Raw genomic sequence first — 13,028 nt, forward strand, 5'->3', positions numbered from 1 at the left:
GTAAAGGCAGGTCGAGAGCACTTTCTTTTGCAGTCGCCTGGTGTACTTTCATACCAGGTTACTGCACAGTTCCTGGTGCCTTGTCTTTCTGCCTTCCCTTGTCAAGTAAATCTCGCCCAATACTCCTTTTCTCTCTATTTTTTTTTTTTTCTCTTGCAGACCCTTCAGCTGTGCTGCCTCTGTTGCATGTCTCGTGCAGCAACTTTAACCAGTGACAGCATCAGTGAATTGAATCATGGTTTGTATGGCTCTTTCTGTGTCTCTGTATTTGAACATTTGCATGGATGCTTTTTCTTTTTGGTGGACTGAGCATTTAAAGGGAAGAAGCCACAGCGTTGGGGAACGTAAAGTGAAGGCAAGTTGGTTGCTGTAATAGCTAACCGTGGGCAGGGATTAACTTGTTAAACCGTGTGTGCAAAAGCTAAAAGGAACAATATGTAAGAGCGCAAAGCAAATGAATGAGATGTTAAATGCATCTGCATTTACATGTGCAATTAGAAGGATGAATGTGTACGTAGCCACAACAACAAAACCTCGTGTGTCTGTTCTGGAAGCAATGAGACAAAAGTAATGAAAAGATTGAGGGTGGGAGAGTGGAAGAAGCCGCGAAATGCAGGCTAAGGGAAAACAAACCTGGAGAGAAAGGACTGGTGTGAGTGAGAGCTCAGGAGCTGTTTGTTCCCAGGGTGCAAGAGACTGACACTTAGATGCTGATGACTTTGGGAAGTCTGAAGTGTGGTACACACTTTTTATTGGGTGCGAGTGGAAACAAAGTACAACAGAGAACCACATCAGGGTGCAGAAAGGAAAACCCTCTTGCACCCCATCATCTGCTCGCTGGGGGATTCCCTCTCTCCAGCAGCTGCTTCCATTTTTTGGCCACCAGCCTGCTTAGCGTCCTCAGCTTCTGCGGTTGATTAACACCACTCGAGGAAAGTGAAAGTTCTTGATGTATTGTTTCCACTGTCTAAGGAAAAATAACCTATCCCTGGTTATGTTTTCAGATTAATGTGTGTACAATAAAGTCTGTTCAGGCAAAGAGATTGATAGGTTTTTGCAACATCTGTTACAACACAAGGAGGGAGTTTTCTTCTTTTTAAAGGGTGTTATTTCAATTTAGGAAGAGAAATGAATTGTTTTACTGTCAAATGCATGGACATCGTTAAGTATTCACAGAAAAATACAGCTCAAAAATGAACTGGGGTTGGGAAGCAGTTTGTTCAGCATAAATTACTCATATAACGAGGAATAGGTGCAGAGGTTCAGCACATGGCTAAAATTCAGACCCAGCTTCCAGGATCCAGGTAATCCCTGTATGGCCAGATCAACAGCAATGGCAATGTACTTCCAGTTAGGCACCTGCTTGTGTAGCTAGCTGAACCATGGCCTCTATTTTTTTCCTTTCTTAGGTGGTTGTGGGTAAATCTGAGTCTTCTCCTCACAAATAACTTTGTAATTTTTCACATATTTTATCCAAAACAATAAACTTCTCTGACATGCAATTAGCAATGGCTGACTAAAGGTTATTAGGTAGGATGTAATCTCTTTCTGCTGAAGGTCAGTTACAATTTGAAACCCAGTCTAATCAAGTCACTACAAAGAGATGAGGTCTCACTCAGTTAAGGCATTAATAAATTAATCCTTTAATCCATTTGAACAAATGGTACAGTTCTACAAAGTCTCAGTCATGGTTACCCCTACAGTGATGCAATATTTGCTGCATTCTTAGGGAAGGAAAAAAAGCTCTCAAACCAGAGTGGCCTTCACATTTGACAGCAATTAATACAGGGGGAGGGGAAAATCTACAGATCTGCTGGTGATGACAAATGTCTTCAGAAGAGCGATTGTGAGAATGTTCACAGCTATGCTAGTTAGTCTGTACCTCTCAGGGGCGCAGAAAGGAAACAAACACTGTTAGAGAGCCTGTGTGACTTACAGGGGTGAGTTTCTGCAGTCAAGCCTGTACACACACAGCCTGCAGAGCTTTCAGGCCCTTCCCTGAACGAGGGAATGCTTCATGCCATAGTGAAAGCCTGATGCTTACCGTGTTAGAGTGGTGCTTATCTTATCTGTTGGATGCAGAAGCTGATGGCTAACTTTTTATCCTTACAGATTATGTATTTGTGACACCTGTCAAAGTGGATTCCAGTGGATCGTACATTTCACATGATGTTTTGCACAGTACTAGGAGAAAGAGATCAACTCAGAGTTCAAAGAGTTCCTTGCACTACAAATTTTCAGCATTTGGACAGGAACTTCACTTAGAACTTAAACCTTCGACCATTTTAAGCAACAGTTTTATTGTCCAGGTACTCGGGAAAGATGGAGTCTCAAATTCTCAGGAACATGAAATTGAGCAGTGTTTCTACCAGGGATTTATAAGGAATGATAGCACCTCTTCGGTAGCAATATCTACATGTGTAGGCTTGGTAAGTGTTTATTTAAAACAAATCAACATTAAAATTATTTTCATACTTGGAATAGTAGCTGAAGGTATGCAATTCATATAATATTCAGGATACCATACAACATTTGGTGATTTTCCTAATAGCACTAGTTGCTATTGCATTTAACAGAAGAGATTTAGTTCTAGTCGATGAACTACATCACATCCTTTGTATTGTTTTATCATAGTCTTTCAGCAAAAAAAGCAAAGACTGGCTGATAGTCCATAGCAATTTTATTTTGTTATAGTTTGTGATAGTTTATACATTTTTGCTTGCTCTTAAGTAAATGCTCTTCCTGTCTTTGTGAACTACTATGAATAAAGAAAAAAAAATTCAATCTGTAAGCTTATGAGAAAAAAATATTATACCTAGGTTTGTCAGTTGCTTTAAGGAAGGGTGAATTTCCTAGCTCAGCAGGAGTTATGAGCCAATTTCCTTTAGTTTCCTTTGATAATTCCAGCCTTATTCAGGTTTATAAGTCTTGATTAGTTGATCTCTTATGAATGTGTTAAGTATTATCATTGCATGTTTTCCACTTATGGCTGTCATCCAAGTTCATGAAAAATTACTGCTCACAAATGATTTTTTGAAAATACATTTGACAGTGCTCACTGCCTGCAGATAGGTCTTTACTGATGTAATTCAGAAGAATCATCTACAGAATTAAGAGTTATTGATGTTTTTTAGGCTTAAGCCCTTGCACTTGCAAAGCAATTTCCTATGGATGGATATTAAAGCAGTGACATTTAATAGTGTTAGGTATACGAAGCTATCTGTGTGTTTTGTCATTGACTAAGGCCCAGAGGATATGTTGGGTCACCCTCTAGAAATCTGTTCTGCAAAGGTACTTGTCCATAAGGGCTGTTATAACTGTGTGGCTGGACCAAAAAGGAGCACTTGAGCCACCCAATGTTTCCTTTGAAATAGTAATCAGTGACTTGAGAAGAGGGTGGTTCATTAGGAAGAGCTGTTGAATACTGTTAAGTGGTTGAAGTAGTCTGGATTATATTTTGAATGCTCTACCTTTTATTCTCAGCAAGTTAGAGGAATTAGTGTTTTACAGTTCATTTGAACAGTTGCAAATGCGACTTTGGATCAGGTGCCAGGAACTGGAATGAGGTTTTCATTTGTTTTTTAAGTTGTGTTTGTAGGGCTGAACTGTTAATTTCGGATATGCTTAGTTGTTTCTGTGGAAGCTTTGTTTTCACAACTGCTAGCTTTTATCATATTTATTCAGAAAAATACTGTTTTCACTTATTGCAGTGTTTGGCTGTTGCTATAAGAGAAATGCTCTACTAACACACAACAGTTACAGTTCGGGTGATACCCCCTGTTTGGTCACATTTTGTTTTTCACATGCTTTATGAGCTGAGTGAAACTAGGCTTGTCAAGTCTTGTCTGAAGAAGGAAGGTTCAAGTCTGCCTCAGGTCACAGAGAAACAGAATGTGGTGATCTTAACTGAGACTGAAATGGATCTTTTACCACTGTCTCGACAGGGATTGTTATGACTGGTAAGCTTCTCTGAGAAAAGATCCAGCAACTGATCAAAAGAGAATAAATATTGTGGCATGAACAAATTTATTAAGGCAGAACCTTTTTCAGTACCTAGATCATCACCAATTAGAATCTCTCTCTTTCTTTAATCAGTTCTAAGGTTCAATAGATTTCACCTTAAATTGTTATTTTTAAATTGGTACATTAAATAAACCTTCACTTATAATCTCCTGCAGAGTAGGTATCACAAATAAAGTATAATTGTTCCTTTCTCCCTATTGATTTATTTCAGTACACCTAATGAATCGCCGGCAAATAAGCAACAGGATTCTTAATCTTCCAGTTTGCAAGGCTGCCTTCTTAAAAATGTGTCGTCAGCTGTCTGTAATGACAACCACGTCATTTTTTTACTGTGATCCAAATTCAGTAATCATATGTTAAGGCTGGACGCTGTGCTCTGATCAAGGGAGCCTTGTGAATAGCTTCTGTATCCTCTTTGCACCAACTACTTTTGTCACTTGGTTGCCCTTCTTTCCTATTTGCTTTGTTCACTGCAATTAAACCGAAAGTGGTGTTTCTTCTATATGGTTGGTAGCACTAATCTTTCCATTGTTCCTTTCATTAGCAATAGCTTCTCTACAATAAAACTGCAGTGACCCATTCTTTCAAGCTTGGAACACCACAATGTGATTTGGAAGCAATTGCATTTCAATAGACTACAGGGACTCTTTGATCTAATTTTTTGGATGACCTAGAGTATTCAGTCATTCAGCTGTCTGTTATCTGCCATTGCCTGCAGAGTAGACTTTTGAGGGAGTCTATATGAAGTGGTTTGTTATGCAGGATGACCTTAACACTGGAAAGGAGCAAGAATTTGTTGATTTGGTGTAGATCTATTACGAGATATGTGTATCTTACTCATGTTTTAATAGCTTAGTTTACAGTAAGGCCCCACATTTTTATGCTGATTTGTTGATTTGAGAACAGTTTCCATCAGTCAACACAATTTTCTTGTTATGTCACAAATCAAAACTGGATCTGTGCTCTTTATCTGAGTAAGTCCTTTAATACATCAAGCTAGCATTTTAGGAGAATGTGTATAAATTTACTATGAGTACTGTCTCTTGCCTTTTCATCATTAAAGTGTAGGTGCTTTGATTTTTGAACAACTTGCTTTCTTCTGTCCTTCTTCAGTCAGCATCCTTTACTTGCTGGAGCATCTGTTATGCAGCAAGAAAGCTGTGATTTTATTTTTTTTTTTTTAAATGAAATTAACTTGTATACAAGAAATCTTGTTTAGATCTTCCTACGTGTCTGTTTCACCATGTGGTGTTGAGTAGAAGCATCATACTTACTTAGCAATAAAAGAGTATAACAGATTTATTAAAATTCAGACTTATGTTATACATCACACCTATTTGCTCAGTCATTTTATCAAAAATGCTTAAAAGATTGATGTTCTTTGTAAACCTTCAGAAAAGTGTGTTCTGGACTATCAGTGGAGAATATGATACATTCCCTCCAAAGAAGTTGGAATAATTTTTTTCATTTCCATATATTTTTGTAAATACATTCTTGATTTCAGAGCTGGTTTTCTTTAATTCTTACAACTTTGGGTCAATGAGTTTATTTATGTTAGTAAATACAAAACTAGTTTCTCTCTTTGGTGTCATCTTAATGTGTCCCAAATAGAAATTAATGCAAAATTTTCGACTCCTTTCTCCACTGATATTCGTTATTACTTTTAATAAAACTCTTCTGTTACTCCAGCATGACTTCTTGAAGCTTCCTTCAATCCCTTGTGCTATTCCAATTGACATATCTAGACCACTGGTTTGTCTTACTGCTTCATCCTCTGTTTATGTTCTCCAATTCAAGCTGTTCGTTCTTCCCAAATTCAGGGTTTTTTTTCCAAACTCCTAACTAGAGCTAATTCTTACTTATTCTTATTATATTTTTATTATTATTATTTAGTAATATATTATTACTTATAATTGCCTTTAGCTATCAAAATGGGAGGCAGATTATGCCAAATCCACAGAATGCAGGGGTTTTTCAGTTTTTCTGAAGGAGATGGTGCTGGCCACTGCTAGAATAAGAAATTGTTTTTAGGATTTACTCAGTGTGGCCGTATCTGTATTCCTACCTCATTCCTCTTGCCCACCCTCATCCACTGTTGTGCTTTGTCATCTGCATTAACTTTAACTCCGCTTTCATGATAGCGTATCTAAAAGCCTTACTACTGTCTTCCTAGTCTGTGTATGAACTGTCTATTGTTTGTCTCTCTTTATATGCTAGTTTTGGTCTCCTTTCTGTCTCCTTATGTACTGCTACTGTTAGGTGTATGTGTACATAATCTCTTGTATAAAGTGAGTTGTTTGCAGTCACACAGTAAATCAGTGCAGAATGCATGAGAACCCCAGAGGTGTCAGTAGTCCAGTTGTGTTCTAGAGACATTCTTACAAGTAATTTATAACTGTGCATTTAGGAGCAGAAGTCACATTGCCCTTGTGAACCAGAACTCTCTCTTACAAAGTCAAACAAGTTTACACTATAGTCCAGTACACAACGTAGAAAACGGTGAACGTAATGAATGAGTAGTTTATTATATAGCATCTGTGGGGATGTTGCTGCTATTTGGTGGAAGAGACAGGTGAGGGTGTACAGCAAGTATAAAACGTGTGCCCAGAGGAGAGGAGCATATGTACAATGTAAAGGAGCTCTCCTACTAGTACATCACAGAGAAGACATGCATGTGTATTTTGAGTCAGAAGGAAATGCAGTACAGTTCAGTGGAACAGTTCCAGTCCTTTATATGATACAGTTTTATTGTTCAGGCCAAATTCAGCCCTAAGCAAAGGTACCAGCAAGGAGGCCTGAGAGGCTGCACCTGCATACACTGGAGGTGAATGTGAGCTGTTCTCTCCTGATTATTTATGTACCTCAATTAGAAGAGTGGAGTCAGCTTCATGCACTAGCTAGTGCCCTCCTCTGTTTTTGATAAGATGTGATTGAATCTTTCATTATAAGGGGCCTCTTTCTCTTGTCTCAAATTCTGTTATGTTAGTGTCTAGTCAAGGGAAGAGGAGGGAAGGATGAATCATGTTACACTCACTGAGCTGTCAGACGAGTCTACGGCTGGAGAAAGGCTGAGATGTAACACTGAGAGATAAACAGGAGATGTATTAATTCAATGGAAGTTGTGTGTGCATGTCTGAGGGCAGGACTTTGCTCAAAGTATCAAAGCAGCCACAAAATTAAAGCTTCTTAACACAGTCTGGCCACCTAAGAGGTAGGCAGGCAAGGCAACTCATGTACCCATTCTTTGTAGTCATTTAATTGCACGCTGTATTAGCATTATCTAAGTTCATGCTAACAACAGCCTCTTATTCCTAGAGCTCACACTTTAAGTCCAATTAAATATGTTGAGACAAATCCTAAGGTTCTTATGCAGACAAACTCCTGTCAAAATCAGTGAGCCAGACTGCTGGTTAAAGTACAAAATAATTGCTGTTTGCAATGAGTTTCCTTTAGAAACCTACAGCTGTAAAAATAGGACAAAATTTGGGCCAGTGGGACCTTGAAGAGAAACTAAGTACAGAACTGCTAATTTGACTCATTCGCAAAACTATTTTTAGTCCATCCACAAGTCAATATACAAATCCTACATTTTCTGCCATTATACCAGCACAACATGAACAGCAGCTGGAACATGAGTTCTTTGACTTTCTTAATATTCACACACCATTACATCTCTATACTTTATAAAACACAAACTGTGTTTTATAGGATCATCATTTAGTCCACTGTTTTGATGGACATTTTGCCATTATTTGCTCCAAAATATGGTAAAGATAAAAATAAGAAATATTTAAAGGAAAATGAGGTGACAATGGGTAAAAAGCCATATTCTTGGAGATATTTTAAATTATACTAGACAAATACAAGACACTTTCTGGTGTCAGCCTTGAATTGACTGCTGATGGGGAATGAATTGTGTGATTAGATTATTGATTGCCCTTCTCTATATCTGTCTGATAAGCTTTCTGTTTAACTCTGGCTTTAGCTCTGCAAGACAAAGACAGTGTTATCCCAGGCATTTTGACCCTTCTGATTCCTGATGGGTAAGAAATGGAATTAAAGGGGATTAATGATGGAGAAATAATCTGCTTCCACTGGACAGGAAAAGTAATAGAGGTTGCATTTCTTCCATGTTTTATATTAAAAAAACCTGGAACCCTTGAACATACATAAAGGAAACAGTGTGTCACTGAGAGCACTTTGGCTCCACTAGCCTGCACACGGTGGGCTGTGGATGTAGAACAGCTCATGAGAGTACCCACAGGAGCTGGTCCTCTTGGTCACTTCTGCCCGCTCCATTATTGCTCGGCTGGCAGTAAGAGCACAGAAAATGTTTGTCAGTATTTCAGACCAAACTTCAGGCTGTTGAGAGCACCGCTGCTTGTGCCCTCAAAGCAGCTCCAGAACCAGGGAGCCATCCACGTGTGCACAGACAGGCAGTTCATCCTGGCCTTCCTTCTAAAGCAGCAGCCTTATCGTAACTTCTAAAGGAATTAGTAAACTCTATCTATACTTGAAACACCAACATTTTTCTTGCTGTAGCGAAGGCTTTCCACAAAACTTAGTTCCCACACTTTCCATAGTCTGTTAGAGAGAAGCTTATAGTCAAATGGCCTCAGAAAGGTCAGGAGAGGATGACCTGTCTGCACAGACTTGACCTCTTCATAACAGGATGTCTTTGATGTAAATGAGGATTTTTATTTTAAGCGCCACTATTTTCATTTGGCTCATACCATCTCTGCTGCCGAGTTGCAACATAGTCTCTTCTGCACAGCTGTGAATTGCTGAACATTTAAGATATTTCTCTTTTTAGAGGCAGATTCTAATAAGTCATAGCAATTTTCAGTCACTAATAATTAACCAAAACAAGGTTTTATTTCTGTCTTTTTCCCCTTCTTCCTCCACTTCAGAAGTGTTTGAGGAAGATACCAGGTTTGCAGATCTGGAGTGTAAAGGCTTTTGTTTACCCAATACACAATGACAGTCTGTGAAATTGTAGTTCAATTTAAGTCCAACTCAAGAAGCCCACTCCTCGAGCTCTGTGCCTGTTACACAGCAAGAGGGTGAGTGGAAAGCACAGGAGGAGTTTGGTTGTGCCCTGGCCCTGTCCCAGAGTCCACTTAATTTGAGCAAACACTGGTATCAAAACTGTTCTTTAACACTTTTTGTTTCCTAAGCTTAGTCCCTCCTTGGCCTCTCTGCAAAACCAGTGCCCTGATGATGATGACAGCTTTGTGATTTGTACTCAGTTGGGATATTGACTTTTATTCTGCATAGGCTGCCCAGTCTTCACTGGTTTGGATGGTCACTGAGAGTTTGTTACCAGCTCCATAAGTCCCTCAGTAATTTCAGCACCTACAGTTTTTGTTTGTCACAGTTATGTTTAAGTCTACAAGATATTCAAGGTAACATTTTCTAATTTGGAGCTGTTTAGGGAAGTGTCTGTGTTTCTGATGAACAGCATGTCCCATACTCTTTGAAAAGATGGTAGATTGGTCACTGGGACTGCCATCCAGTATTGCAAACAGTGAGAGAAGGATGGAGGTCTAAAGACTGTTCTCAGTGTCTGTGGTTTTGAAATTTGCAGTCCGTGGATGGAGGCAAGATAAAACCTGGAGCCATGTTAGACAAAGGCATCCAGAGCTGTAGTGCCAATAGTATATCGATCAATTCTTTAAGACAATTTTGGAGCTATTTGCATCTGATTTCATTCTCTCCTGAGCGTGAGTAAGATTGTTGCCTTACAGATTTATAGCTCTAGGGATTTTCTAGAAAATACCTGCTTTCTCTTTTTGGAAGTTGCAGTGTCCAGTGATAACAGCAGTCCCACTGAAGTCAGCAGTCTTTTTAATCGTCAGTATTCTCTCTGGCTTGACTCCTGACCACATACAGAAGCTGTTAGCTCTGTGTGTGTCACTCTCTCAGTGAGTTGGCAGGAGAGGGGTTAAACTTGGTTATCTCTGCCGTGAGAGCTGGCAGTGGATCTGCAGTGAGTTTTATCAGCTAAAACTCAGACTTCAGTATCTTTTTTCTAAAACCCACTCATTTTGTGTTAGGAAGGCTGTGACTAGCCCTTAAATGGTATCTGAATTGAACTTTTATGGATAATTACATTACAAACATAGTTTTCCTCTGTCTTTTTGATCATGTCATAGGGAGCAGAAATGTTGGTTCTTTCTTGCCTTTTCTTATCCCGTTTTAATCCCAATTCTGTTGCTGCAGGTCTACCATAAATTACAGTATGCTAAAGGAATTTCCTATTGATTTGCTCTGACAGTGATTTGACCAGCTCTGTGAATAGCTGATGGAAGCAGAACTTAGCTTTGGTTCAGACAGTAGAGCATTGACTAAAGCTTTGAGATAAACATTTACAGAAGAAACCCAAAGTCATAATGCCTTGCAGCTCAGCACAATTTACAAACATGTATTAATTAACGTTCAGTACTGGCTTTACTATGTGTTAGTTGGGAACAGCATCCTGGCTCATAATAGGTTGACATCAGTAACCTTTTATTGTTTATCATGCTCGGAAGTCACTAAGAATGAGGGTGAAGAAATGTCAAATAATCAGGTCATATGCAAGTGAATGAGTCTTGATGGTTGAAGCTCAGTACCGTGGGAACCATCATTGTCCAGAGTAATTTCTGGAACATGCAAGTTAATTTCTTTTTTACAGTGTTAGTTCATAAGCTAGGGAAATCTACAAACAAATTGTACAGTCAGATGAAAATCCTTTTCCTGAATCTCATATGTGGCTGCCCAGCTAGTTGCTGCCAAAAAATAGTAAAAGAAAAAAGATTGATGACAGAGATAATAGGTCTTGAAGTTATTCTTACTGGAATAACAAGGCCCAGCACAAACCTGCTTAATAGAAGAGGAAGCTGAGGCAATAAAGTGATATTTACTTGCACAGACAATAGGGTGTTGCCTTTTCACTCTTCTGTGGCATTAGCATTTCTAGCTGCCCCACTATGTACACAGCACACTCATGGCTTTATTCTTTGAGGACTGGATTCTTGCTGTTCACAGTGGGATCACTTGAATGCTTGTGCCTGCCTGCCTAATATATGTTAATTGAAGGACTTTTGTGTCTCAACATCTTTATTAATATTAATGGATTGAGATTTTTAATGGACCTATACAAAATATGCTTGACCTAGCTTGAGCCCTCACTTTTGTTTTTATACTCTGCAGCACAGTGTGGCTTCCAACTAATTTAAGAACGTAATATTATATTCTGTGGCAGACTACACAAACTAATGAAACATGGATTACTCTTCAGATCTGCAGTTTCTTTGCCATGAGATATAAAATTTTTATAACACCAGAATATAATTAGGTTTTTTTAAATCATGAAATTAAAAACAGATTTGCTATTTCTTCATGCAAATTATTCCACTTCAGTGAAAAGAGTGAACATTTGAAAAGAATTCTATCTTGAGCAGACTTGTCTTATGCCACACACTCATTCTTTTTTTAGGAAGAAGTCATTAAAACAGTAAGTCTTAGAATTAGGCCAGAGTAAACCTCAAGAAATATTTCAAGTTAACATTGTAATTAAATTATAAGCTGATCAGGGTAAGGGATAGGTATAAATGCAGTAGCACAGTATTGGAGAAGAAAGTTTAAATTTTTGTAAAAATGTGGGTGCTCAGTTTCATTTCTTGTTAACACTTGACAGAAAGTTACCCTATTTGTTTTGTTAGATGCAAGTATAAATTAAAGATTAAAATACTGATCCTGGGCTAGGGCTGAGATTAATTTTTTGCAGCCCACGGTGGATGATTACAGTATGGACAAGAAAAATGCTTCTGTCACTTTTGCACTTTGCCACTTTTTCTGACAAAGCACTATTCCCTGGAGTATGCTCTGTTACATTGCTTGCAATAAATGTCTGTGAAATCACTGTAGAGACCAACCTACCAACAGTATCTCCAGCCTTCAGGTTTTTTTTTCTCTGTTAGCTGGCTTCTTTTCATGCTAGGAGCCATGCTGAAGGCCGTATGGATATGTTTTTGCACTTCCAACATCGTGTACTGGTGATCAGATTGTTATCCTGCCTCTAGCAGAAAAAGCAAAAGGGCAGAATAAGGACAATTTCCAGGCTGAGACACAAGTGAGCAGCTGATGTCTACTGATTCTTGCAGCACAGTATCTTCCACTCTCCTTGACAGGTATTTTCTGGTTTATGGGCTTCATCTAAGGCTTGTAGTGAGTAAAAAATTTTATGCTGACTGCTTTGGATCAGAACCTGGCATCAGGAGAGTGCTCTTTTCTTCCTCCTTACATCATCTTGGCTGTTGAGTCAAGAGGCACACCATTTCTTTGGGAAACATTAATTTCAACTGCCTAAGTCACAGGGAGTCCTGTGGATTTCACTTAAGGAAGATGGTACATGAACCTAAATAGAGGGTGGGAGCCCAGACAGAACAGCATACAGTTGTTGCCATGTGTCATGGAACATCAGACTAATGGTATGGTGACAAAGGCTTGCTTTCTCCATCAGCCTGTGTGACAGATGAAATACCAGTGAGAGGACAATTTGGACCAGAAGCTGAATCAGAAAGAGAGGCTGGTAGATTATCCTAGGCAATTGAAGCTGGGATCAAAAATGTGCCAGCCTTTGGTCTTGGCCTATGAATATTGCGCCAGTTCTATTTACAAGTTCTCAACTTTTGAGTTACAGTGCTATGAGAAGTTTATTTTTGTTGTAATTTTCCAAGCATTTCTTGAAAACTAGCCTTCTGGTGCACAGAATAGCTCCACAACACTAAATTAATTGGAAATAGCTTGAGGGCTGAGGGAATAGTGTATTTTTATTGTTGTGGCTACTCATATGATTTATACAATAATTGTAAAGATTACAGTTTGGGAAAGTTGGGAACACTCTCTAACGTGAGAAACAAAACAGAAGGAAATGTTATTCACCCAGAACAAAGGTCTGTCTTCTGCAAACTACCACTTGTGCATAGCAAAGGTCACGCTACCTCCACAGCCCTGCTGCT

General features: G+C 38.8%; 1 protein-coding gene across 1 annotated transcript in view; it reads left to right on the plus strand.

Moving 5' to 3' along the window:
- Positions 1–159: 159 nt before the first annotated feature.
- The window catches only part of ADAMTS18 (ADAM metallopeptidase with thrombospondin type 1 motif 18), a gene marked incomplete at both ends in the record, with an annotated part of 49,879 nt that continues 37,010 nt past the window's right edge, over positions 160–13,028 (plus strand). The window contains 2 exons of the mRNA XM_029083836.1: positions 160–238; positions 2,113–2,429. Of these exons, the coding sequence (XP_028939669.1) occupies positions 160–238; positions 2,113–2,429 (396 nt within the window). The remainder of the gene's footprint in view (positions 239–2,112; positions 2,430–13,028) is intronic.

The sequence above is a fragment of the Antrostomus carolinensis genome, unplaced genomic scaffold (assembly GCF_000700745.2).
Source record: "Antrostomus carolinensis isolate BGI_N321 unplaced genomic scaffold, ASM70074v2 scaffold41912, whole genome shotgun sequence".
Lineage (NCBI taxonomy): Eukaryota > Metazoa > Chordata > Aves > Caprimulgiformes > Caprimulgidae > Antrostomus > Antrostomus carolinensis.